At 49.0% G+C, this 27,444-nt stretch overlaps 1 protein-coding gene across 2 annotated transcripts; it reads left to right on the forward strand.

The window, feature by feature from the left end:
• The first annotated feature begins 5,756 nt into the window (after positions 1-5,756).
• Positions 5,757-27,143, forward strand: TRAF1 (TNF receptor associated factor 1). Of its 2 annotated transcripts, XM_063082240.1 has the most exons (9): positions 5,757-5,804; positions 8,300-9,065; positions 10,881-10,965; positions 18,855-18,920; positions 19,411-19,821; positions 21,334-21,511; positions 21,910-21,963; positions 23,553-23,701; positions 25,852-27,143. In XM_063082240.1, exons 2-9 carry the CDS (start codon positions 8,926-8,928, stop codon positions 26,068-26,070), a joined length of 1,302 nt encoding a protein of 433 aa, XP_062938310.1. In that variant the 5' UTR covers positions 5,757-5,804; positions 8,300-8,925; the 3' UTR covers positions 26,071-27,143. The 2 variants fall into 2 exon arrangements, with proteins under 2 accessions (XP_062938310.1, XP_062938311.1); XM_063082241.1 differs by lacking the exon at positions 21,910-21,963.
• The last annotated feature ends 301 nt before the right edge of the window (positions 27,144-27,444 follow it).

Here is a 27,444-nt window from a genome sequence, read left to right on the forward strand (position 1 = left end):
ACTGTGCAGACTCATTACCCTCTCTAGGCCCCTATTTCTTCTCCTGTAAGACAAGAGATCAGAAGACATGAGGAGACACCAATCCCACTTTCACAATCCTCCTGGCCCCCAGTGTGGGCATTCTTTGAGGGGGTGAGAGCTACAGCCCTGGTTCTTAGCCTCCTACTCCTGCCCTGCATTCCTGCTCCCAAGTCTTGGCTTGTGCTGGGAATTCGTCTGGCTTGATCTCTGAAAGAAATCCATCAGAAGAGGTTTTTCACATAGCTTCTCTTTAAAAAAAAGTCTGAAGTCCAAAAACACCATGCCTCTAGTGGAAGCTTTCAGCATCTGTTATAGGGGTTCTTGGTACCTCCCCACATCCAGATGGGGAGAGCAGCTCCTAGACAGGTAGAAGAGTTATGCTTCTTCCCCATCTCCTGGGTTCAAATGATTAAAGTTTGAGTGATTAAAGAGTTCATGCTGAAGGATTCCTCTGAGGTCATTCTCCCACTTCGTGGATGAGAAAAATAAAGCCCAAGAATAGGAGGGACTTTCCCATATTCCTGCAGTCAACATCAGAAGCAGACCTCCTGATTTCTGAGCAAGAGCTCCCCCCACTCCTTGATTTTTCTCTCTCAGGCCGAGTCCACAGGATGGAATGTGATGAGGACCACCAAGCTGCATCCTTCCTCAGCCAGATGTTAACTGCTGTCGAGCTAGAATGCCTAACGAAGATAAGTGAGAGAGGAGTAATAATTCGGTAGCCCAGCAAAAAGCCCCGGTCTACATTCACCTTTGGGAGAGTCTTCATTGCCAGGGTCCATGAAAGAAGGAATTGACACATTGCAAAACCATTCTCTTAGAAGAGCGCACATGAGTGGCCAGAAATAGCAAAGAGAAGCAGTAGGTTGGCTAGTATTGATGCCTTTTTCATTACTGGTGTCTTGGAGTTTGTCCTTATCAAAGGGTCCATCTGTCCTGCTCTTCCCCTGGACCACATCACCTGACCATGAGTGCCACTGGTACCCCCATCATAAATTGAAACCCTCATTGCACATTTGAAGTGGCAAGTCCCACAGACAATTGGAAAAACCCAGGGACAGCTTGGTACCTACAATGCAAAGAACTTCAGAGGTGCTTTGTTTCTTTTCCTAAAACCTGAAAATCTGAGATAGGGAAAACCACCAGATGTAGAAACTCCCTGCAACAAACAACCCCAGATTTCTTTTCAAATTTTTGCTAGAGTGCTACTTCTAACCTCACAACACCCAGGAAAAGGCCAGATCAAAGATACTTAACAAATGTCTTCTGATGGTGGTGAAATCATCATTAACTATTATTACCTTAAGTAAAAATTTTTGTTAATAGTGTCTGGCATATTAGTCATTCACTGAACAAATATTTATTGAATGTCACCTATGTGCCTAGCATTGTGCTAAGCCAGGGGAAACAACAATGAAGAAATAAGACACAACTTTACTTTCATGATTTTAATTCGTTTAATTTTACATATTGATATACATAATTTCATATATTCATATAATCTACTGGAGCAGGAAGAAAGAAACTTGTAAATAAGGCACATTTTTTAAATTGCCAGTTACAACAAGTGTAATAAGAACCAAGATGGAGATTTAAAAAAGGATACTTGGGACATTTTTAATCATCACACCAAAGCAAAAAATATTGATATGCTATAGTTTTTATACGATCATTTGGTGTATGTGTATTTCTTTGTTTTGTTGTTGATGAAAGTTATATGTAAGGTATCACAGGGTGATATTGAATTTGTGTTGAAGAACCCAATACCATTTGGTCTTCTTATCTAGTAGGTTGCTGATAGCCTATAATCATCTGCTTAATTAAATTTCCTGGCTCAGGGCTCAGAAGTTATCAGAGGAGATTAAGATGATGCTAACAGAAAAGCTGTTTGCTGATTGTTTTTACTAAACACAAGCCATGAGTTCTGGCAATGGAAAGAAACAACATAAGGGCAAACTGGGGAATATTCGGTATTATTAAGTAGACGGAGTGATAGTCAATTCTGGGCTCCACATTTTAGGGTTGGTGACAAACAGGAGCTGCCCAAATGGCTGTCGTTAGATGACTGGATTCTTTCACTTGCTTTATTCACATCACCCTGCTCTAGGAGGTAGCCATTGGAAGATGAGGGACCTTATCTGTCTCATTCACAACTCAAATCTAGGGCCATGCTTATGGCCTAACATACGAGTATTACAGGTGTTCAATAAACAAGTGTGGGGCAAAGTCAATGAGAACGTCTGCAGCACTAAGGCCCACACTCCAGCCCCTTCACCCCTTACCTACCCCCAGATTGGACTCTCAATTTCCTTCGCTCCCACCCTGCCCTCAGGAAATTCTCTTCCTGACACTTAGAATGAGATGTGAGTCACAATGGCTCATAGATCTGTCCCCTGTTAAAGAAATGTCAGGAATTAAGAGGCTGGAGAGCAGACTGGCTATTGGACTGGGACAGAGAGTCAGATGGCCCCACTTCACCTACCTATACCCCAGGCCTGGATTTTGGAAACTAAGCATCAGTGTGTAAAGGATCCTGGAGAGTATCTGTTTCATCCTTGTAACCTGACAAATGAGTAAACTGAGGCCCAGAGCAGGAAAACAACTCTAGGCTTGCCAGTGACGGAACCAACCAGGTGAGATTCCCAGCTTGATCTAAACAAGTGGAAAAAAACACAGAAATCCTAAAGTGAATGTTCTTCCCCTCCCAGCACTGCCAATTATTGGCCACTTGACCTTTACCAAATGATTTAACTCATTAAGCATTGTTTTCTCAACTGAAAAAAAGAAAAGAGTTTTCTCACCACTTCTTGGTGGTGCTGTAAAGACGAAACAGAGCATATAATGTGCTTAGAGCAGTGTCTGACATGAAATTAAAGGTAGACACTGTTATTGTCATTATTATTTTTACCACAACCACCGACCCCAATCCTCTAGATGTTTAGGCTCCAGTCTGGTTCTGCTTCCTTCTGGAGGAGTGATTACTCGAGACTGTGTAATGTCTCTTCTCTAGCACCTTTGGCCACCAGGATCCTGAACTATAACACATGCGAAGGTGCCTTTGTTGGCGGAAGCGTTGAATGGGCTAGGACAGCAGAGGGAAGCGAGCCACAGAGAGAATTCCAGTTTCCACATTTGGGATCTAAAAATGTCAAATTAGGTCCTTGATTTTCAAATGATGTGGACTTGTGGGGATCTAGAGCTCTGAAGTCAAGGTGGGGAGGACAGAAGACCACTGCACAGCTCCTGACACCTGCTCTGCTTAATAGAGCATCTCTGCTTCTATCTCATTGGTGTTTTAGGGCTCCGTGTGAGAGAGAATTCAAAGACATGGTCCTACAGCTAATACAGTTTGAAAAATCCAATGCATTCTATGATCTTTAAAGTAATTTTTGCTAAAAAGAAAAAAAAAACTGTGAACTATTGTTTCCTTTATTTATTTATCTAACCCCCAAACATTGATTTAGTGGCTAGGGAAAAGCAAACAAACAAACAGAACACAAGTATCCTGACTCCCAGTCCAGTGCTCATTCCAGCACATCACTACAAATTTCAGATGGGAGTGGAGAGAAGGAAGACACAATTTCTTTCATCCCAGTACTAAGCTGTCAGGGCCTTATCAGCTTTTACCACTTTTCTATTCTGCATCTTAGAATGGATTATAAATCTCTACTCTAGGAAATAGGGCAGGCCAGGAGGTGGTCAGACACTTAGAGGCAAAGTCTGGGAGGATATTACTTTGGCAATACCATTTTCAATACAGAATGGCTTATGAATCTAATTATCCAGGATCCTCCTGGCCATTCAGTCCTTAGCTCTTTTGCAGGAGCCAAAAGTACAAAAGGCATTTAAAGAGGCTAGGCAGTTAACGTCAATGTCAAGGGTCTGACAGCTGAAAGACTGGGGCAAAACTGGAGAATGAAAGCCTTTTGATGCCTCTGAGATCCTGCCAACAGTGGAGGCTCAGACATCACCTAGTTCCCTGTGTTTGCCTCCTTGTTCTTCTGTCACAGCCCCATGCTTAGACCACCAGATCTCAGGCCTTGGCCAGATGGACTATTTCTCTTTTTAAACTTATATTTAGAAAACAAAATTCTACTGGGTAGAGATGAGTGGTCTCCAGAAGGTTTTATTTCCTGTCTGAGTCAGGTTCAGCACTTTCAATTTCTGCAGCCTTGCCGTCCCTGAGCATTCAAAAGTCCTCCGGTGATGCCCCCTCTATTTCAAGAGCCCCCAAAATGAATCTGAGTGACTACAGATAAGTTTTTGGTACTTTCCAAAATTAAACTATTTCCCTTGGTAAATTTCCAGCATATGAGCTCATTAATCTGAAAACAGGATGTGGCACATGAAGAGAGTGCAGTCAGATTGCCTATTCTTTTCACTTACACCAGCTTAGAGCAGAGGGGAAGGGTGGGTGGGGGAGAGGTGGGACCACAGAATGGCTTTCCTAGGCCCCAAATCCTTGAGAAACTTCACTTCATGGATTAGACTGAGAATCAATGAATTTTTAAATCAGAGACTTAAAGAACTTCTCTCTTAGAATGGAAAGGCCCCACAGATGCAGCTCTGGCCAAATTCACAGATTGCAGCCTCTTGGAGGCTCCTGAGACCCTCTGCTTGTTCACAAGCAGGCATCTCCCTTCCAGGTGGAACCCCGAGGGCCTCCTATCACCAGTGGGACACTGCCATGCAGCAGCTGCTCAGCCTCTGAAGGGTGAGAGAGTTACATACCTCCCAGGTTAAAAAACAGGGCCGATCCCGTGGCGCACTAGGGAGAGTGCTGCGCTGGGAGCGTGGCGACTCTTCCGCCGCGGGTTCCGATCGTATATAGGAATGGCCCATGCACTCACTGGCTGAGTGCCGGTCACGAAAAAGACAAAAAAAAAAAAAAAAAAAAAACCAACCAAGAACAAAAGAAGCGAAAGAGTTCCTTGCTCTGAGAATCCAGCCTGGGGTCAAGACAGAAAAAGGACCCTAATACATAAAGAGAATGTAGCTGGTGCTTGTGAGGAGTTTAAGCCAACAAGGCGGGCAGCCTCGCTCCTGCCTCGGCCATCAGTCCCACAGGTATTAGTGGTGTGATGGAGCAGGAGCCTTTGTTAAACTGGTAGCTCGCAAAAATATTGTTTGTATCTTTTAAACTAGAATTCTACGCCAACACTAAGATCCATAACTATTTTTGAATAGCATACACACATTTATAGGGAATAAGTGGCCGTGTGTGTGTGCGCGTGTATTTACACGAATACAGAAACGGTTCCTTAAAAGACCCCGATTTGTGGAAGCTCAGCGCCTTTGGAACCGCCCGGTGCCATCTCTGCACCGATGGCGACGACCCAGTGAGCGCGGACGAGCCTGGCGCTGCGCTAGGCCCCCCTGCAGGAACCCAGGAGGACTGAGACTCGGCTTTGCTGCCTTCCACCCCCTGCCCACGCGGGATTTCAGGCAGGCCGAGGAGCAGGGTGAGGGGTCAAATTCCAGGTTTGTCCTCGTTTATTCGGGGAGCAACACTTGCAGGCACTGCACGAGGTGCCAGGAGCAGGGCGCGCGGAGGCGGGACAGTGAGCGTGCTCGTCACCCGGGGAGCACAGCGCCTGCGACGCCGTAGACCCGGCCTCAGTTTCCCCATCGGGGGAGCCCTCGCCGCGCCACAAGGCTCGGGCTGGGGGGACCGACCCCGGGCTCCGGGCGCCGGCCCCGGCCCTGCCTCCCGCGGCTTCCGCCGCGCCCCACCGGAAGCTCCCGGCCGGGCCGCGGGAGGCGGCGGAGGCGGCGACGCCGAGGTGGGTTGCCCTGCACCCCGGCTCCAGCCCGCCCCCTGCCCCCGACCGGGGGGCGCCTCCCGGTCCCCCGTCCCTCCGCCCCGCCCCCAGCCCTTCCTGCGGGCGCCCGGGACACCCCTGGGCTCGTTCACCCCGGAACAGTCACGGGCGCCGCTCTGCTCCCGGCGCTGCGCTCGAAATTGCAGATGGGGCGGTGGTGGGGCGACGGTCCCCTGCCCTCGGGGGGCACACGGACGGGGCTGGGGGGCACAGAGAAGCAACGGAGCATCAAAGAGCGGGGCGACAGGGGGCTGGCGGGGTGCGATGGCATCGCCAAACTGGGCGCCCAACCCCATCCTGGGGGCGGCCCGCGGAGACTTCCAGAGGAAGCGGGGTCGGGCCCAGGTAGCCCCCCGGGGCAAGCGGGAGGCCGGGGAGACAGGGGCACGCAGCGCGGAGAGGCTCGGCGCAGAGGCCGGTGGGTGGAGCCACGGATGTGGGGCCCGTGGAGGTTCAGGGTGGAGAAGGGGGTGAAGGAGACCATTACGGAGCAGCCAGAGGGGAACTTGCTCCCGAGCGGGGTAGAGGGGGTGCGGGAAGCCAAGGGAAGGAAGGGCTACGAGCCAGGTCAGGTGCCGGTCAGGTGTATTCCAGAGGTTGGTTGGAAACTGGATAGGCCCAGGGCATTTGGTGACAAGGGACACGGTTCCCTGAAGATTCAAGAGCCTGTGTGGACAGTCTTTTCTAGAATTTCTACTGTTAAGTAAGGAGAGAGAGGAATTCATGGGAGAGGAATTTGGGATGAGGATGGAGGTCGTTTTAAGCATGTGTGGTTAGAGCACAGGCTATGGGTTCAGGAGTCCCCACTCCCTAGCTGTGAGACCTTGAACAAGTCACTTAACCTTCCTGTGCCTCGGTTCTCTCACCTGTAAAATGGGGATGATGATGGCAATACCTGCCTCATAGGGTTCAGGTGGAAGTTAGATGAGATGATGTCTGTAAAAGTACTTAACACAGCACTAAAAAGGAGTACCTGTTATTTTTCAGTTTTATTTGTAGAGCAGCTTGGGCATATTTTGATGCTGATGGGAAGGATCTGGTAGAGTGAGGCACTGAAGACAGAGCAGAGAGAAAGGGATCCAGAACTTGGATCGGGAGATAGGTGTCGATGCCTCCTCTAGCCCAAACCAGGGGAAGGAGGGAACAGGAGGCGATGCAGGGAAGTTTGCAGGTTCAGGGTTTGCAGTTAAGGGAGTGCCTTTCTGGTAGTCTTGAAGTAGGCCTGAAGATCGTTTTCTGAGAGGGTCACACCACCCAGGTGAGGGTGGAGGTCCTGATTTATACTCAGGTGTAGGGTCCCAGGCCCTCTTTGCCAGCAGTCCCTGGCAGCCCAGTTTCATTTCAGGGAAGGTAGGCAATTTATCTAGGGTCAGAAAACAACATCCGATCTGCCCTGCCCACCTGCGAGGCTCAAGTAAAGTTGATAGATGTGAAAATACGATATAATTTACCATTTTAATCCTTTTCTCTGATTTTGAGGAGCTGCAAGGGCTATGGCCATCATCCGAGTAAAATTTTGAAGCCTTTCAAGCACTTCACTTGGCCCATGCACTGTGCCATGCTTTTGCCCGTTATCTCATTCACAATAATGGGTGAACTAGGTACTAGTATCCCCATTTTACAGATGCAGAAACTGAGGTTCAGAGAAGTTAAGGATGTTGTCCCAGCTTGTCAGTGGTGGACGCAGAATCCCCACTCAGATCTGTCTGACCTCAAAGCCCATGAATAGAAACCACTATGAACGTCCGCAGCCCCCCTGTAGCAGCCCAGCAGGATAAAAAGGTGTGCAGGGATCATCTCCTTTTGATAGACAAGCTGCATGCTCTGACCTCCATCCAGGCTGTGTAGGCTCCACCGCATGGCCCTGCTCTCCTCTGTCTTGTGTGGGTGGAAGAACACAGAACTTGGAACCCTGCAGTCCTGGCATGCACCCCTCTCCACCACCAGAGGCTGTGTGACTTTGAACATGGCATCTTGCTTCTCTGGGCCTATGTGTGGCTGCAGAAGAATTCCCAGCAGGTTGTTTTAGGGATTCAGAGGGAAAACATTGCCCAGGACACAGTAGATACCCCAGGAGGTGTTGTCTCCACTGCTCAATTTTCCTGCAAACGTGGATCTACGTCGTGCTTGACTGCTGAGAGCAACTCCCCGTGATCTTGTATTTGTTTGGTGCTTTGTTCTCTGCAGGACAGGGAAGTGGTGGCGCCTGACTTGAGCATGTAGCCACCTATGACTTCCTGAGTGGGGATGTAGGGGTGGGCACTGAGGAGTCTGTGGTCCTAAGCCCGTGGACTTCAAAGGAGGGGAGGGCCCTGTGTCATCACTGAGACTGATGAGCGTTGCCACTGGCGGGGATGGGTAATCAGAGGCCTTCCTGCTGTCTCGGTTGCCTTGGTCATAGGGTCCCAGAATCTTAGAGCCCAGAGACCACCTGCTGCAACTCCTTTTTTTTATAGATGGGGTAACCGAGACCCACTGTACGGAAGTGACTTTTACCTGAGGTCACCCAGACACTCTGGACAGGGCAGAGCTAAAGCACCTAGAACTTGAATTTTTGGACCTGCTTCCAGGACCCTGGGGATTTCCATCAGGAAGGTGAGTACCCCCGCTGAGAATTCTAGGCTGCTCAGAGGTCCCAGGGAACACTGACAAGTGGCCAGCTGTGGCATTCTCTGTGAGTGCCGCAGGGAGGAAGAGGAGGAAGCCAGCGGCAGCCTGCGGCTCTCAGACGGGAACTCTAACTGGTTTCTGAAAGCCTGTGACATGGTTCTCTTTCTCTGACTTGCTCGTTTGCTCTTTCTCACTCTACAAAATGACTGGACACTCCAAAAACCATCAGTCACCATCCAGGGGATTTTTTTCACCACAAGGGGTAATTCCTGCCCCATCCCTGCTGTGACTCAGCTGTGACGTTGAACCACCCAAGCCAGAGAGAAGAAGATAAAGTCATCAGAGGCTCCTGCTTACCAGAGAGGGTGGCCCAGGACAGAACCTGCCCCTGCTCTCCTCGCAGATTCCACGGGGCTGGTCCCCGGCCCTGGAGGAGCTTAGAAGGGCCCTCTGGCCAACCTGGGACCCCGAGATGGCTTCCAGCTCAGCCAGCACCCCCCGCCCGGCCCCTGATGAGAATGAGTTTCTCTTTGGGTGTCCCGCCACCGTTTGCCAGGACTCACCGGAGCCCAGGGCCCTCTGCTGCACAGGCTGTCTCTCTGAGAACCTGAGGTGAGGGGACAGAGGACAAAAAGATGGGCGGGCAGACAAAAGGATGGGAGAAGGTGGCAGGGAGGGACCCCTGACGGGAGGCCAGGGTAAGAGGAGCCAGTGACTTTGGGCAGGTGACTTCACCTCACTGGGCCTCAGTTTCCACACCCTTTCCTCAACTTTCTTGTCTGTAAAGCTGTTTTCTGCCTCACAGCCTTGTTACAAGGCCCAATCAATAATACTCAAAAAAGCTCTTATGAAAACAAATATAAACCCCCTTGGTAAATGTCAGACTGTTATATAAACATATCTCCTTCCCCAATTTTTTTTTTTTTTTTTTTTTTTTTTTTGTCCTTTTTTTTGTGACCGCGCTCAGCCAGTGAGCGAACCGGCCATCCCTATATAGGATCCGAACCCACGGCGGGAGCGCTGCTGCGCTCCCAGCGCCGCACTCTCCCAAGTGAGCCCCGGGGTCGGCCCTCCTTCCCCAATATTGCCATCACCTGTTTGCTGGACATCGTCTTAAAGGAGACAAAGGTATAGATAAAATACATATTTATGTATATATTTATATTTAAAATATAAATAACCCAGAAAGGTGTGACATTAGTACTATCATCGGCATCTCCTTAAGCAACTATTATGCACCTTCTGTGTGCCAAGCACTCTTTCTTTGGGTCCTCAGAACAGCCTGGAGAGGGGGGGTACTGTTATTACCCTATTTTACAAATGAGGACACTGAGGCCTAAGAGAGAGATTAGGTCAGCTTGCCCAGGTCAGTTTCCTGGCAGATGTGCCCTTTAACTGCCATACGCCCCCTGCATGATCTTTTGTTTGGGGCTTTACAACTTAAGGAGGTGGGAAAACTGAATCAGACAAGTGAGAAGTTCAAACGCAGATGGGGTGGGAGGAGGGTGGCAGTGGAAAGGCCAGGTGGGGGACAGGGGATGGAGGAGCAAAGCTTGACTGGTTTCACCGCAGGCTGAGTGTTCTGGGTTCATCTCAGGCATGGGTGTGGGCTCTTGGCTTCCCCCTGCACTCTTCCTGAACCTGGCAGAGAAGGGGGAAGGAGCTGTGGGAGGTCCACGGGGCTGGGCCTGAGGCGCTTCTGCTCAGCTCTGCTCCTGACTCATTTCACCTTGGCCGATCCACATGCCCTCTGGAGCCTCCTATCCCTAACCTGTAGAATGGGCTAGGTCAGCAGCTCTCACGGTGGATGGGAATCACGTGAGAGCTTTGTAAAAACAGGTGTCACTCCAGTCAGAATCTGACACCCACTCCTGGTCTCTGAGGCCACTTCATGTTCTAATAGGCCATGATCATCTATAATCATTAAAAATAAGAGACCAAAACCAAACAGAGGACGCTGAGAAGAGCGTGTGTAGTTACATGTTCACTATTCCTTGCCTAAGCCTCTGGGGTCAGGTGTGTTTTGGAATTCAGAATTTTTTCAGACTTTAGAAAAGTAAGTCAAAGCATTACACAATTCTTCAGCAGAGATTGGACAGCACCCTATATCAAACACGTTAATGTTTCTGCAGTGAAACATGTAAATATCCACATTAAGTGGGAAAAGCATAAGGAAGAGGTGTAATAGCCTCCAGTCAGTTCAAGTCAGGTTTGGCTGCCAAAAAAGCTTGCTGCAAGCTATGGAAAGCATTAGATGCTTGGTGCTCTTGAAGGCTGGGAATGGTGGTGCCTGGACCTTGGACCTGCACAATCATTGATATCAGCTACCATGCTGGGCAAGGTCTAGGCTTTTCGAGCTTTTAGGAGAGCAGCTAGTGTCATGGAGTCGATGTGCATCACTCAGGGGGATTTGTTTGTGTTTCCCAGGAACGACGAGGATCGGATCTGTCCCAAATGCAGAGGGGACACCCTCCAATCTGTAAGCCCAGGAAGCCTTCTGACTCAGGAGAAGGTACGTTGGCACAGCCAGGAAAGAGTATTTGTCCATTTTCTTGACTTGGATGGTGCCTCCCTCCTTGTCTAGAGTCTGGACTGAGTTCGCTTTATAAGCAGTAAGGAGACTGATGTTCACAGTGATGAAGCATCTTGCCCAAAGCCACCTGGCTGGTCTGTGATAGATTTAGGGTGAGAACAGTCTAAACCAAGGGTCCACACACTATGGATTGCAGACCAAATCTGGCCCACCATGAGCCAAGAATATTTTTTATATTTTTAAATGGTTGAAAAAATCCAAAGAAGAATGACATTTTGGGACATATGGAAATAATATGAAATTCTAACTTCTGTGTCTATAAAGTTTTATTGGTACACAGCCACACCTGCTTATTTATGTATTGTCTGTAGTTGCTTTCTGCCCATGACAGCAGAGTTGAGTACTTACAACAGAGACTTCAAAGCACAGAATATTTGCTATCTGGTACTTTACGGAAAAAGTTAGTCAACTCCTGACCTAGACAGTTCTTCCTGCCCCTGTTTGCCCTCGGGCAGGGAGAAGCTATAATTAGCTTACCCCTTGGGCTCTGCCAAGCTGTGGTTCTAGGAATAAGAGACAGCTTTGGAAGTATGATGAGCCACAGAGACAATTTCAGGCACTGCAACTTAGAACCCGGCCCTCCCAAGCTGGAAGGAGCCTCATAGGTTATCTGTCCAGCCCAGAGGTTCCCATGTGCCATCAAAACTGGTTCGTTCCCACCAGGTCATGACAAAATGATAAAATAAGGAAATCGTAATTTACATAAAATTATTTTTATATGTGTGTGTATATATATAATTATTTAAATGTGTATAAATTCTTTCCATTTATAGAATCAGCCTTTCCTCTGAGATTTTGTCCTTCCTATACATGTCCTGGAATAAATGAAATGATGTGGTAGTAGATGATAGAGTTTTTGGTAAAACCATTACTAGGTAAAATAAAAAGATGGCAGTCTTCACGTTAATCTCCCAATTAAAACAACAACAACTCTTCTATTGGTCCATGAATCCAAACATATAGGAATCACTGCTGGAAATCTAACTCCCTTGTTTGTACGTGGCACCCGAGACCCACTGAGGAGTCTCAGTGCTGAAGCTCCCCAGAGCCAGGGTCTCGCTGCTTGGCCACCCCCACTGCCCCCACTGCATGATGCCCACCTCCTTTCAGCCAAAGTTCCCCTCTTGACCCAGGGATCAGGAGTCTGGTGTCCAGGGATGGTTCAGTATAATTCACTATGAGGCTGGAGGCCAATCCCAGGCCCTGTTTCTCCATCTGTCAAATGAAGATGTTAAGTTGGTTCTGCAAGGCCCTCCCATGACCTGTGATGTCCAGACTATGATGTCAGCAGCTGGCAGGGCGGCCCTCCCTCCCTCCTGGTGGAACAGAGGAAGGCAAGTCTCACACTTCCTTCTCCCTTTTCTGCACTGGTCACTGTCATCCAGAGAGTTTGGGGGAATTTCCTGCCCCGAACTGGTTTTGAGAGCTGGTTTTGAGGGCTCTCCCATCCCCTTCTCAGCAGCCCCTCCTCCAGCAGCTCCACAGGGAATAATAATAAGGATCAAGTGCATTTTCCTGGAACTTTACACTCTACGATGTGGTAAGAGTTAGTGTGATACTCTGATCCATGGACTACCTCCCTGAGCCTCCCTGTTTGGCTGTCTTAGTGGACTATATGAGACATGAGCAGACTCATGACTCTCTGTGGACTACTGGGCCCCCCTTGCAAAAGGGAGGGGGTAGGCTGGGTGTTTTCTAAGGCCCCTGCCTGCTTGCATGCACCAGGACTTCTGTTTTCAACTTGTTTTATTCTTTTCTCTTAAAATTAATACACAATCATTGTACAGATCTAAGATAATATAGATAAGAGATATCTTAATATCTCTTATTCCAATGGTTTTAATTTTTTCATCTTTTTAAAAGCAAAATCAGATAAAAGTGGGAGTGCTGTGATCGAAGGGGAGCTTGGAGCCCTATCCTCTTAGTTACCCCATTTCTTCCTCCTCTCCCAGCCCTTAAAGGACCTGGGCACTCCTAGGGCCCTGCGGAATACAGTTTGAAACTTGCTGCCTTAAACCAAATGAAGTGACTTTCATGATGGAATTATAGGCACTCTAATAGGCTACAGTGTGGGAGAGGATGCTGCCTGTGTTTGAAGACTTTGACACAAGAAGATCTCTGAGGCATTGCCAGCCACTCCACCCCCACCAGCTTCCCTACCTAATGCAGTCAGCAGTGCATCCCCAGTGAAAAGCCAGGGGTGGAGGTGGGAGGTTTCACTGGTCTGATCACCTGCACAAAGCCACATAGTGGAAAGATCAGGGACTCCTCTGGCTCTGAGATGGGAACTTTAGGGGACTTTTGACCAAAGGAAAGCAGCTGATTATAAGTCAACACTTTGCATATGCGGTAATTCCTAAGTTTGTCTGGGGGAACCTGGGAAATGGAGGCAGGGTAGAGAGGCCTAGCTGGAGACCAGCCGAGTTAAGCCCAAAGGCACCTGTCCTGGCAGACAGTTTCCACGCCATCTGCTTATCAGTTTGTCCTCATCCTCGGACTTCATTAGATTCATATCTCCCTAAGAAGTGGCCAGCAACTCATCCTATTAAAGGATTAGTGTTGTCCTAGTTAGAGGCTTGGTTCTTGCCTCAAATGATCTTCCTGTAGAAGTGGCAGTGAAGTAGGGGATGGCCCAGTGGCTGGGAAATAACATTCAATTCTGTCTGCTGAGACCCTGCAAATAGGATTTGCAAATGGGATTTCTCTGACTCTCTTCTCTCTTGAGGTCCATTCAAGAAGGTCCAAAGCAAGCTGCCATCTCATGCCAGTGGCTCACAATAATGCCTTAACTTTTTCTAGAATCAGAAAATGACAGGAGTTTAAGCTGTCTAGTCCAATATCTGTTCTGCACTGGATTCCTGCCAAGTGGCTTTATGTCCTTTCAATGACAGGGAGCTCATTACTCCATGAAACGACCACTTTCACCTTGGGGGGCTCTGACTGTTGCAACATTCTCCTCTTTATTTGTACTGAGCTGAAGTCTGTCTTCCTTGGAGCCACAAAAGGCAAGTCAGCCTCCCGTCCCCAGAGTCAGTCCTGCATCTGCAGGAAGACACTGACCACATGCCTCTTGAATCTTTCCCATTTCTATGCATTTGAGATAAATGTGCTCCCATTTATCTGTGTCCCTTGAAATGTGATAACCTAGAAATCAGCCCTCAAACCCTTACACTTCTGAATTTGGCAGTTTGCATCTGTTATCCTGTGACATCCTGTGTAGTGGGTGGTGGTGATATCCCTTGTATATTGAGGCTCGGTGAGAAGATGAGCTGGGACCAAAGTCACATAGCAAGTGGGAGGCAAAGCCAGGCTCCAACTCCTGCCTCCTAGGCTGGTGGCATTTTCTCTGTGCTGCCTCCTAATGGGGACTCACCCCCCACCCCCCCACCAAATGTTTTATGCATGTTTAAATAACACAGCCTTCAGTGCTATTGAAAAACAGGAATAGGCGAGACTGTTTTCAACCAGGAGAATCATGCAGGGCTTCCTGGAGGAAATGGCAGTTGAGCTGAACAGAGGGTGGCAGAGAGGAAACTGGCCCCAGTTACAGAGGAGGGCAGGAATAGGGGAGCAGTGATGGACTAAGTTCCCCTGTGACTGTAGTGTACCTCCCCCTCAGCACCAGCTGAGGCCTGAGCAGAAACAGCTCCTCCAGGCATCCAGAACCTCAGCTGGCCTCTGTGCCCAGCCCGGCAGGGTGGGCAGTGCCTGGCATGCTCAGATCCTCTTTGTTCTGCACAGCGGCTACACAGAGGCGGCACTCATGCTCCTGGCACCCTCTCAACACTCACATTCTCGGAGGCCCCCAGGTCCCCAAGTGGGGGCCTTCCACCAGAACGCTCTATGACCCCATCACAAAGAGCCAGAGTAGCCAGGGTGGCTGGGAACACCACACACCCAGAGACTTCTCAGACCCAGACAGAAGGACAAGTGTTCCCTCAGGGCTGGGATTCTGTTTTCTCTGTTTCTGTTTCCTCCTCAGAGGAAATTCCACTGCAAACTTTATTTTTAGCAATTTGCAAGCTCTGAGTCCACTCAAATAGGGGCACCAGGCATACATGAGGGTTGGCCCAGGACAGATCCCCTTTTCTTCCTCTGCAACCTGAGCCTGATTCCTGCTCCTCGGATCAAGGTGAAGACTCGGTGGTGGGGAGGAAGGACCTTGGGTATGGACTGCGGGCTCCTGGGCTCTCCCTTGCCTGGCCCCATTGCCTCCTGCCAGTCATGGACCACTGAGCTTCACGAGGGAAGCAGAACCTCAAAGCCCCAATCTCCTCCTCCCGGTGCTGTGAAGACCCGGTGGGACGGTGCCTGCACAAGAGCCGAGAAAGCAGCAAGTCCTTGCAAGGGATCCTAAGTAGGGGAGAGAAGACCCAGCTCGCAAGCTTGGCATGTCCTTGAATGAGCCATTCACTTGGTGTTAAGGTGAAGCGAATCCAGCCCTGCCTGCTTCCAAGGATTGTGGCAGGGATCCTATGAGATAACATGCAGACATGCTTTGGTCCTGTGAAATTCGAAGATGTTTTAGGGACTTAAACATGTAGCGATATTCCTCACCTCCTTGAGGAAAGGCAATGAGGAAATGGAGTTTCACAGAATTAGTTATTAAGAGTTTGACATGTGAGGATTCAGTGAGATACGTGCATATGACAGACATTGAGGGGAGGTGGACCAGTGCTTAATCTGTAAGAATAATGACACTGACAATAATACTACTAATAATGGCTAACATTTGTTGAATACTGTGCTAGGCAGAATAATGTTCCCCAAAGAGGTCCACATCCTACTCCCCAGAACCTGTGAGTGTGTTAGCTCGCATGGCTGTATTTGTTTGCTAGGGCTGCCATAACAAAGCAGCACAGACTGGCTGGTGTAAACAACAGAAGTTTATTCCCTCACAGTTCTGGAGGCTAGACATCCAAGACAAGGGATTGGCAGCGCTGGTTCTTCTGAGGCCTCTCTCCTTGGCTTGTAGATGGCCAGCTTCTGCCTGTGCCTTCCCATGATATTCCCGTGTATGTCTGTGTCCAAATTTCCTCTTCTTATAAGAACACTAGTCATACTGAATTAGGGCCCACCCTAATGACCTCATTTTAACTTAATGAGCTCTTTCAAGACCTTATCTCCACATTCCGAGATACTAGGGGTTAGGATTTTGACATATGAACTTGAGGGGGACACACTCACCCCATGACATTGGCAAAAGAGACTCCGCAGATGTAATTAAATTAAGGATCCTGTGATGGGAAGATTACCCTGGATTTTCTAGGTAGGTACAATGTAATCATAAGGGTCCTCATAAAAGGGAGACAAGAGAGTCAGGGACAGGTTGGAAGATGCTGTGCTGCTGGCTTTGAAGATGGAGGAAGGGACCACAAGCCAAGGAGTGCAGGCAGCCTCTCTGGAAGCTGGAAAAAGAAAACAGACTCTCCCCTAGAGCCTCCAGAAGGAACGCAGCCCTGCCGACACCCTGATGTTAGCACGTCTGACCTGACATCCAGATCTATAAGATAATGACGCTGTGTTGTTTTAAACCATTAACTTTGTGGTATTTTGTTGCAGCAGAAATAGGTAACTAATACCAGTACTTACAAGTATCATCTCACTGAATCCTCACAATAACTGTATGGGGGGGCTACTATTATTATCCCCATTTTGCAGATGAGGAAACTGAGACATAGAGAGGTTCATAATTCCCAGGGCCACCCAGCTAGTATGTGAAGTGACCGAAACGGGCCCTGAACCCCTACATGCTGGCTCCAGAGTGCACACCCTTAAGCCCCATACTCTCCAAGGAATGAGTGACTGACCACCCAGGCTTCTGAAGGCCTCTTGAGTCACCCCTGCCCCCTCCTCCATCAGCCATTTGAGGCTGGTCCCAGTGCACACCTGTGCACACATATAACGAGGATGATCCATACATCCATGGAGCATTTTACACCCTGCGGTGGGCTTTCACTGCTCACACAATGCCAGAAAAGCTCAGGTGCTAAAGAATACACCCCCTCCTCCTGCGGGATGATGTCCACAATTCCACCACTAGCTTAATCACTTTCACCTTTTTATCCCTCTTATGACTCTCATTTAAGTTTGAATCATGGGCTTGTAGGGAGTTGTAGGGCTCGAGAGGTTACCCAAGTCCATTCGCTCAGGACCTGGGTCCTCATCTGGCACCAGGCCCTCCATTGTTCCCACAGGTTGAAAACTACCTGTTGGGAGAGGCTTTGCCACCATGGACTTCCCGAAGCCAGCGTGGTCTCCCTGCCAAGGCTGCCCTCTGCTTGTCCTCCCCCCATAAAACATCTGTTTCCTATTCTTTGTTGGGAACAACTTGTTTCTGAAGCTCAGGGCAGTGGGGTGAGGGGAGGTGGCCCTTTGCTGGGCTGTGCTCTGTCCCAGACCAACTGTACTCATTAAGCCCGCTCTCTGCTTATTTTACCTTTAAAGAATAATAACTAGTGTAGCTTTGTATTTGCTTAGCCTAGAAGTCCTCTCTCTGTCCTCCCTTTTATCCAAATCCCCTTTTGCGTTGCCCCATGAGATTTCTGTCTTTTTTTTTTTTTAAAGGCTCTTCTAAAATCTAATATCGAGATATTATTTACATGCAATAAAATTCACTCATTTTAAGTTTATAGTCTGGTGAATCCTGGTTAATATACAGTCAAGATGAGAAACATTTCTGCACCAGAAAAAGCTTCTTTGGGCCCCTGTGCAGTCAATCCTCTCCCCACTGCAGCCTCGGACAATCACTGATCTACTTCTTGTCACTGTGGTTTTGCCTTTTCTAGAATCTCATAAGAATGGAAACATGTAGTATGGAGTCTTTGTGTTTGACTTCTTTCATTTAGCATAATGCTTTTGAAGTTTCACCCATGTTATTGCATACATTAGTACTTAATTACAACTGATTGCTGCGTATGTTCTAAAGTATGGATATACAACAAATTGTTTATATGTTCACCAGTTGATGACATTTGGTTGCTTCCAGTTTGGGGCTATTATGAATAAAGCTGCTATGTAAACATTCACGTACATATCTTTGTGTACATGTACATTTTACTTCCTCTTGAGTAAATTCCTAAGAGTGAAATGAATGGGTTGTATGGTAACTTTACAAGTGTGGTTCAACTTTATAACATTCTTCCATAGATTGTTTTCTAAAGTGTCTACTGCATTCCCACCAGCTACATTTGAGAGTTCCCACTGTTCCACATCCTCACCAAAACTTGGTATTAGCACTCTTTTTAGTTGTAGCTATGCTAGTGAATAGATAATGGCATCTCATTGTGGTTATAATAGACACTTTCTGATGACCAATGATGTTGAACATTTTTCATAGGTTTATTAGTCAATTATATGTCTCCTTTTATGAAGTATCTGTTCAGCATTTTCCCATTTTTTGATTAGGTTGTTTGTCTTATTATTGAATTGTAAGAATTCTTTATATATTCTGGATACAAGCCCTTTCACAGATATATGTTTTAGAAAAAAAAATTCTTCCATACCCTATGAACACGTTCTTGAAAAGAGATAGTGGTATGGTGTGGTTAGCATCCCGTGGCTGTGCTGCTTCCTAGCTGTTCCCCCTTGGGCAAATTCCTTCCCCACTCTGAGACTCAGTTTTTTCATCAGTCAAATGGGAACAAAATATTTACACTGTCTCCCCTACAGGAGAATTGTGAACATGAAAACATTTCATAAACCCTTCACACCTAAATAGGTTAACAGTAATGTCAAGTGCTTTGAGGAGAGCCTAGGAGTGGCCACAGGGATTCCCAAACATCCAGTGACACGGTTATTATTTCCAGGTTCACCCCGAGGTGGCTGAGGCTGGAGTTGGATGCCCCTTTGCAGGTGTTGGCTGCTCCTTCAAGGTAAGCGTCTGAGTGTGAGCGAGATCTGTCCACTATGGTCCCAGACCTCTGGGTTTCCCCACTCCAGCCCCTGCAGGATTTTCCCATAACATCAAGCTACTGCTCTTGATGTCGTTTACACTAATGACCTTCCCAGGCAGCAAGTCCTACTATTAAGGCATTGTAGTACTCAGGGAAGTTCTTCTTAATGTCTCATCTAAGCACTGGTATAGTATCACTAAAATGACCCAGTGCCTCTCTCCGTGGTCCTGAAGCATCATTGCTCTCAAAGGCAGGGCAGTATTGTTGCTCTAGAGGTCAGGATGCAAGTGGCTCACTGTGCGTATGCCTGATGCCAGGGTTCTTCTCCTGAATCCCTACCACTGTACAGAAAGTCACTTCCCATTTGCTGGATGAATGGATCTGACTTTCTTTGGTGACCACTGATGGCAGTGCTCTCCACTCCTCCCTCCACCTCTGTTTTCACTGATCAGACCCACTCTCTTTGCAGGGGAACCCACAGTCCATGCAGGAGCATGAGGTCACCTCCCAGGCCTCCCACCTAAACTTGCTGTTGGGGTTCATGAAACATTGGAAGGTCCAGGTGGGCTCTGGCCTGGGATCTGGGCCCATGGCTCTGGAGCAGAACCTGTCAGACCTGCAGCTGCAGGCAGCCGTGGAGGTGGCGGGGGACCTGGAGGTGGACTGCTACCGGGCACCTTGCTCTGAGAGCCAGGAGGAGCTGGCCCTGCAGCACTTCATGAAGGAAAAGCTCCTGGCCGAGCTGGAGGGGAAGCTGCGTGTGTTTGAGAACATTGTCGCCGTCCTCAACAAGGAGGTGGAGGCCTCCCACCTGGCCTTGACTGCCTCCATCCACCAGAGCCAGCTGGACCGTGAGCGCATCCTGAGCTTGGAACAGAGGGTGAGCGTGGAAGGCAGGTTTGCCTTCAAGGCTGGCTCAGGGAGCTCCCTTTGCCCCAGCCTGTCTCCAGAGCAGTGGACCAGTCTTCCCCTTCATCATTCATCCTGCTCAGAACAGCTACTCTTGCATCAAAACCTATCTCCCCTGTTTCCCAAGACCTTCTAGGACTTCTAAGAGCACTGAGTCAGAATCTGTGGTCAAGGTCAAATCCCCCATCCAATGCTTCAGTTCCTTTGCTTGAACCTCTCCTCTGATAGGACACTCCCTCTCGGGGCAGCTCAGTCCATTGCTGGCCATTTTTCACAATTTAGCAAGTTCTTCCTTATACTAAGCTAAAATCAGCCTCTCTCTGTCTTCCCTGCATTGTTCCTGGCCCTGCTCCTCAGGGCTCACAAAACAAATCTACCTTCTAATCCCCATGGCAGCCCTTCAGAAGTGGATAGTCAGTGATTATATCCTACCTGAGTATTTCCTTCTTTAGGCTAAATGTCCCAACTCCTTTTCCCTTTCATTAGAGCATGTTGTTTCTTATTATCCTCATATGCTCTGACTTAGTCTTTAAAGGATTCTGTGTGCTTGGAGTGTGGTTCCAGACTGACTCCAGATAATCCACTTATCTGATAGTTTTTGCTTCAACAAGACTATCCTCTCCTTTATTCCAGAGCTTATACATTTATTAATGTATCCAGTTACCATGCCAGTGGTGCTTCTTTTGCAGCAACATTACATCATTGTCTCACTTTGAATTAGGCCTGGATTTTAGTTCCATCTCCACCAGTAACTTGCTGTGTAGTTCTGAGCAAGTTGCTTTGTCTCAGGACCTCAGCTTCCCCATCAGTAAAATGAGGGATTAAATTTTCTTTAAGGACATTCATTCTATTCCTGGATTTCCTACTTGAGCACACCCAAAAACAAATTTATATTCTTTCAAATTTCATAGGGGAAACCTATTAGAAGAGCCAGGTACTGGGTTCGAGTGACCAGGCAAAGACTTTATTTGGGTAACTCCTACCCTGGTCTAAAGGTGGGCTCCCTGAGGGCAGTAACTGAGTCTTCATTTCACCAACAAACTTCTTGACTCTGCTGTTACATGCTGGACAGTGTGCAAGACATGGACACAGAGATAACATGAGCATGGGCCCAGCCCTCAGTAGGGAAGACCACCTGGTAGGAAAGGCAGAAAAATATATCTCATAAAACCATTGTAAGGGCTCTGTAAGAACATAGACAAGAGAGAGAGAGAGACCAGCTGAGCTAGGGCAGTGATTGAAGGCCTCCCAGAGGAAGGACCATATGTGCTGGATTCCTGACGGATGAATAGTAGTTGGCCAGCGGAGAAGAACAGGAAAGGAATTCCAGACATGGGGCAGCACATGCAAACACAGATGCAGGTGCTTGAGTGGGGCGTGGTCAGGAAAGCATCTTTGGGGCAGGTCTATTTCCATATCCTGCCATCCCCACCTCATTCCCAGGCCGGGTTCTGGTGTCCTGGCTGAATGGGCTTTCCTACAGGTGGTGGAGTTGCAGCAGACCCTGGCCCAGAAAGACCAAGCCCTGGGCAAGCTGGAGCAGAGCTTGCGCCTCATGGAGGAAGCCTCCTTCGATGGCACCTTCCTATGGAAGATCACCAATGTCACCAGGCGGTGCCACGAGTCAGCCTGTGGCAGGACCATCAGCCTCTTCTCCCCAGGTAACACCTCCTGGGGCACAGAGACCAGCTGGAGGAGGCAGGACCCTCTGCACTCAGGAAACAAGCAGTGATAACAGCCAACTCTGTGACAGTCGTACTGTGTCCAGTTAGGCTGGTGTCCAGTTGAGCCACCTACCATGGCCAGGGACCATGGGAGTGGTGGGCAAACCGTGCTCTGACCTGTGGCTCTCAGCCCCATACAAAAGTGAGCTACGTGACCCTGTACAGAAGTGGGCTCTTGGACTCAGGGCAGGCCCCTTCTCCTCCCTGAATGTCAGTCACATTCTGCAAATGGAATAGAAATTGTTACCCACTTCATGTGGATATCAGGTATGAAAGAAAGTGTGCTGTGAGCCAGAGCGTGTGCAAACGAGGGGCACGGATGATGGTTTTTGCAGGTCAATACTGTGGGACTTCTGCCCTCAGGAAGCCAATGACCCGAAATAAGACAAGTAAAAAACTAAGTAAAACACCCATGCATGTGTGTGCAATTGCGGGAGCACGAGAATAAGTGTTGTGTAAATTGGGGCAATTCTTACTCATTTCTGGGGCCCCTGGGCGTGGCACAGTGTCTTGCATAGTTACTTGGTAAATGTTTCTCTTAACTAATTGATATCTGTTAAGATAACAATGGGCGTATTTGCACATAAAGTATGAGTGTGTGTGTGAGAGAGAGAGAGACAGTGGCTCCATTTAGACCACATCACCTGCCAAGGCTGGGTCAGCAGTGGACCTGTGATGTCTCAAACCCCTGCCAAGTGCCCATTGTCTCAACAGCATTTTACAGATTAATGAATGGAGGCCCAGGAAGGCTGAGTCCCCCCATCCACCTGCCTGCACAGAAGCCAGGTGTGGAGCGGGACTGAGACCTGTGTGTTCCCCCTTGTCTCACTCATGTGTTTCTAAGTAAATGGGTGGGCCCTGAAAGGAGGATTTCTACTGATTACAATGTGAACAACCCCTCAATCTGCCCCAGTTTTGTCCCTTTCACATTCTTCAGCTCCTGTGACTCCCCCAAGACCAACAGAGCTAGGTGATTCCTCTTCCTCCTGCTGACCTTATAGAGGCAGCAGTTTGTCCCGCACCCCAGAGCAGGGCTGGGCCCCAAGCCAGGCCCCTTTCCTCCAGGAGCAGCTCACCCTCCTCTGTTGGGACAACCCTCTGGGGGCGGGGGGAGGGCTCACGTCCTATGCAAAGACCTTTTCCCCTCAATTCTTTCCAAAGAGGGAAAAAGCAAGCAGTGCCCCGGCTTCCTGTTCCGTCAAAACCTAATGGGCAGAGATGAGTCAGTCAGTCAGCCCTCCACCCCTTTCCTGCCTGCCCCCAATACCCTGTCCACACCCAACCCCTCCCAGAGGGGCCCTCTGCCGGAAGGTGACAGCTGCCGGAACCTGTGCTCAATGGATGGCCCTGTAAGCGCCCAGGGAGAGAGCCCCACAGGCTTCTGTGCTTCATCACCGGGGATGGTTTAGACCTCAAGGACAATTTCCAAGGGTGGCTGGCAGAACTATGAGCTGCCCCCTCGACCCCAGCCTCCAAGAGACCCTGGGGTTGGCTTAGGGCAGCAGAAAGGAGCCAGTGTTAGGAAATAGGAAGCCTGGCTCCTCTTCCTGGCTCTGCCCCCAACACACAGTGAGATGTTGGCCAGCCACTTCCCCTTCCTGGACTTGGTTTCCAGACTGTAAAATGCAGGCTGGTTAGATCAGTGGTTCTCAAAGTGTGGTCCCAGGGCCAGCAGCATTGGCACCCCCTGCAAACTTGTTAGAAATGCAAATCTTCAGTCCTTACCCCAGTGCTGCTGAGGAAGAAACTGTGAGGGTGGAGCCTGGCAATCTGTGATGCAGATGTCCAGTTGGCAACCACAGGGCTAGAGGATATCCAAGAGCCCATTTCTCTCTGACACTGTGTGCTCTAACCCCAGCTTTCTTAGTTTTGAGCCACTGACCATGGGCATGCCTAACCGCTAGGTCCTGGGTCTCCTCATCTGCAAAGCCCAGCACTTCCCAGCTGCCTCTGTCTGACTCTAGCGTCTGCATTTCAGCTTTCTACACTGCCAAATACGGCTACAAGTTGTGCCTACGTCTCTACCTGAATGGGGATGGCACAGGAAAGAGGACCCACCTGTCACTCTTCATCGTGATCATGAGAGGAGAGTATGATGCTCTGCTGCCGTGGCCTTTCCGGAACAAGGTAAGGGCCAGGAGTTGGGGGGATAACGGGGGTCAGGGGAAGTGAGATCACCTGGGTCCTAGTCTTGGTTTAGCCATGGACTGGCCCTGTGACCTGGGCAAGTCCTCTGCCCTCTCAGTTTCCCCTTTTAGAAAACAAGAAGCTGAGTTCAGATGTAGTAGCCAAGACTCCCTCCAGATCCAGGAGTCTGAGACCTAAAATGTCTGGAACTGAGCACTCCTGAAGGGCATGTAGAAGTGAAATTCACATGGTGGGATGAACTAGCAGAACTTCCTGGAGGAGGTGCTGTGAGACTAGTCTGAACCAGCAGAATTTTCAGAAAAAAAGGAGGAGGCAGATACCACTACACACCTATTAGAATGGTCAAAATCCAGAACACTGACAACACCAAGTGCTGATGAGGTTGTGGAGCAACAGGAACTCCATTCATTGCTGTGGGAATGCAAAATGGTATAAGCACTTCGGAAGACAGTTTACCAGTTTTTTACAAGACTAAACATACTCTTACCATACAATCCAGCCATCGCACTACTTGGTATTTACGCAAATGAGTTGAAAACATAAGTTCACACAAAAACCTGCACACATATGTTTATAGCAGCTTAATTCATAATTTCCAAAACATGGAAGCAACCTTCAGTAGGTAAATGGATGAACTGTGGTACATCCAGATAATGAAATATTACTCACACTAAAAAGAAATGAGTTATCAAGCCATGAAGAGACATGGAGGAACCTTAAATGCATATTACTAAGTGAAAGAAGGCAGTCTCAAAAGACTACATACTGTATGATTCCAACTATATGACATTCTGGAAAAAGCAAAACTATAGAGACGGTGAAAAGATCAGTAGTTGCCAGGGGATGGGGAAGGGAGGGATGAATAGGTGGAGCACAGATTTTTAGGTCAGTGAAAATTCCCTGCATGATCCTATAATGATGGATACGTGTCCTTATATGTGTATTGAAACCCATAGAATGTACTACACAAGAGCGAACCCTCTTGTAAACAATAGACTGGGTGATTATGCTGTAGCAATGTAGGTTCATTAGTTGTAACAAAAATACCACACTGGTACAGGATTTTGAGAGTGAAGGAGGTTGTGCATATGGTGGGGTAGGGGGTATCTGGAAAATCTCTGTGTTTTCTGCTCAGTTTTGCCATGAACCTAAAACTGCTCGAAATAATACAATCTATTAAATATTTGTAAAAGGGGATTGGAGGAGGCTAGGCATTGCCTGCAGGTGAACAGCAGCATCATGTGAAGGGAAGTGTCAGGGATACACACCTCAGCTCAGGTGGAAGACAGGGGAGGGGAGCGGTGGGCCTTTTTGGTCTGGGTAGGAGTCAGTGGGCCAGCAGCTCCCAAAGGTGCTGGGAGATTTTTAAAATACCAAAGGCTGGGTCTCACCCCAGTAAGTGATAAGGCCTGAGCATCAGGGTTTGTAAGCCTCCCCAGGGGATTCTAACATGTAGCCGAGTTTAATAACTGCTTCAGTAGGCAGTGAGAAGCCATTTCAGGTTCCTGATGGGCATTTTGGGGACATGTGCCAGGGAGGTTTTGTGTCACTTTTAGATGAGCCACTTCTCAGGGGCACACATATCTGCTCGGTGTGTACCAGAATCTTGATAAGTGCTTCCGATCACCGAGTGGCAGCCCCTCAGTAGAAAGCTTCTGTGTTCTTACCCCTCTGCCTGGCCCCAGGAGGGTCCAGCTCTAGTTGATGAATCAGAAATTTCCAAGCCAGAGAGGGCATTATAGGTTATTGAACTCAGCTTCCTTGTCAGTGCTTGAGGCCCACCTGTAGCCCCCAACAGCCGATCAAGGTTGACCGTAACATCAGAATCCACTCCCCTCCCCCTCCCCCGCCCCCTCCCCCTGCTGGATGGAGCATCTGACCCTAGTCATAGGAGAAACCCTGAAGCCTTCTCAGAATACCAGGTGCTTCTGTTTACTGGGGTCTTGCCATACACCAGGTGAGGCCCTGACATTGTTTCTTTGCTGTCTAATCAGTCTGAGCTAAGGGTCAGAGGTGCCACTCAGGCAGTAGACACAGAGCCCAGCTACGAGCCCACGCATGTGGCTGCTGAGCCTCTGTGGGTGTGGCTGCCCAGGGCTTGATCCTCCTCCCTGCCCCATGCCCTGCAGGTCACCTTCATGCTGCTCGACCAGAATAACCGTGAGCACGCCATTGATGCCTTCCGGCCCGACCTGAGCTCAGCGTCCTTCCAGCGGCCTCAGAGTGAAACCAACGTGGCCAGTGGCTGCCCGCTCTTCTTCCCCCTCAGCAGGCTGCAGTCACCCAAGCACGCCTACGTGAAGGACGACACCATGTTCCTCAAATGCATAGTGGAGACCAGTGCTTAGGGCAGGCAGGGATCCTCAGGGAGCACGGACTCAGACGGGGAGGCCTAGCAGGATGGCTGTGATGTCTTGCCCTTGGCACCCAAGATCCCAGGGCACAAGGATGGGATGATCTGAATAGGACTGACGGGTGACTGGGGCTGTCCACCGGCTTAGGATGGCAGGACCTGGGGCTGGGCCTACAGAGGCAAGGGATCTGGAAAAAGGCAGGTTAGGATTGCTCTCCTCCACACCAACCACACAACACTAGAAGGCCGGGGAGCCACTCCAGCCCTGAATGTTGATGTGGACTCCAACCAAAATGGGGAGAAAATGGGGCCAGGCCTGGGGCACGGATGCTGAACTGGAACTGTGGGACCTGATCAGAGAAGCTCTTGGGATAGGGAGGTCTCTGCAGAGCCACCGAGGAGAGCTGGAAACATGCCTGCTCTCCTCCTGCCCAAGGGCAGAACCAGGACCAGGCGGTGGAAGGGACGGGGTGCCAACATGAATTCAATCTGGCCCGGTATGAGTTCCCCATCACTGGAGGTGAACCAGCAAATCCAGATGGCTATCCTGGGGGAGGGGGCATCAAACTGGGGGTTGGGTTTGAAAATCTTTAAGGATCCTTCCAGCCTAGAAAGTCTCTAATTCTCAACTTCCAGGCCCAGATGAGGCCTGCGGCTGCAGGGGGTTCTGAAAACATTCAGGAACCTCATGCCCTCCAGATTCCTCTCTCATCATCCATACCCCCAGGGGGGTTGAGCTGGCCCACAGGCACCTGCTACCCTGGGCCTGGCTCCCCGACAGGCAGGAGCACACAGAGCCCCTGCGACTGTGCCTCCACCAGCCAAAGTCCCCTTCCCTTCATCCAGGTGAAACAAGGTCACTGAGTTCCCAGGAACAGACAAGAGTGCAGAGGAGGAGAGAGACATACACTTTCCACTTTCCCTGCCTGCACCTCTGAAGCTTTCCAGAATCCCATGTCACCTAATTAACCAAGGTATCTACTTCTCTCAGTTGATTGATCAGGGCTGCTGAGCCACCAAGCAGAGATTGTTCTTTTAAATATGTATAAAATAATTTTTTTAAATTTTCTTTTTGAAGTTTTCATAAAGTGTATGGTTGCGGGAATTTGTCATCCTGAGCTAAGTTTGAAAAGGCCATTGCTGAATTTGGGGTTTTGCAGGTGGCAGCAGAGGCTGGTATGCTGGTCAGAACATCCCCTCTTGACCTCAGTTTTCTCTCCTGTAATGGGGAGACCCACCCTAACCTGCCTCCCTCACTGGGTTCTGCAACCCTCGAAGAAGATGCCACACAAAAAAGACTGGAGAGAGAAGCCCCAGGCACTGCTGCCTACCTGTCATGGCCTGGCAGTGGCCCACGATCTGTTCTCAC

Source organism: Cynocephalus volans, chromosome 17 (assembly GCF_027409185.1).
Source record: "Cynocephalus volans isolate mCynVol1 chromosome 17, mCynVol1.pri, whole genome shotgun sequence".
Classification (NCBI taxonomy): domain Eukaryota; kingdom Metazoa; phylum Chordata; class Mammalia; order Dermoptera; family Cynocephalidae; genus Cynocephalus; species Cynocephalus volans.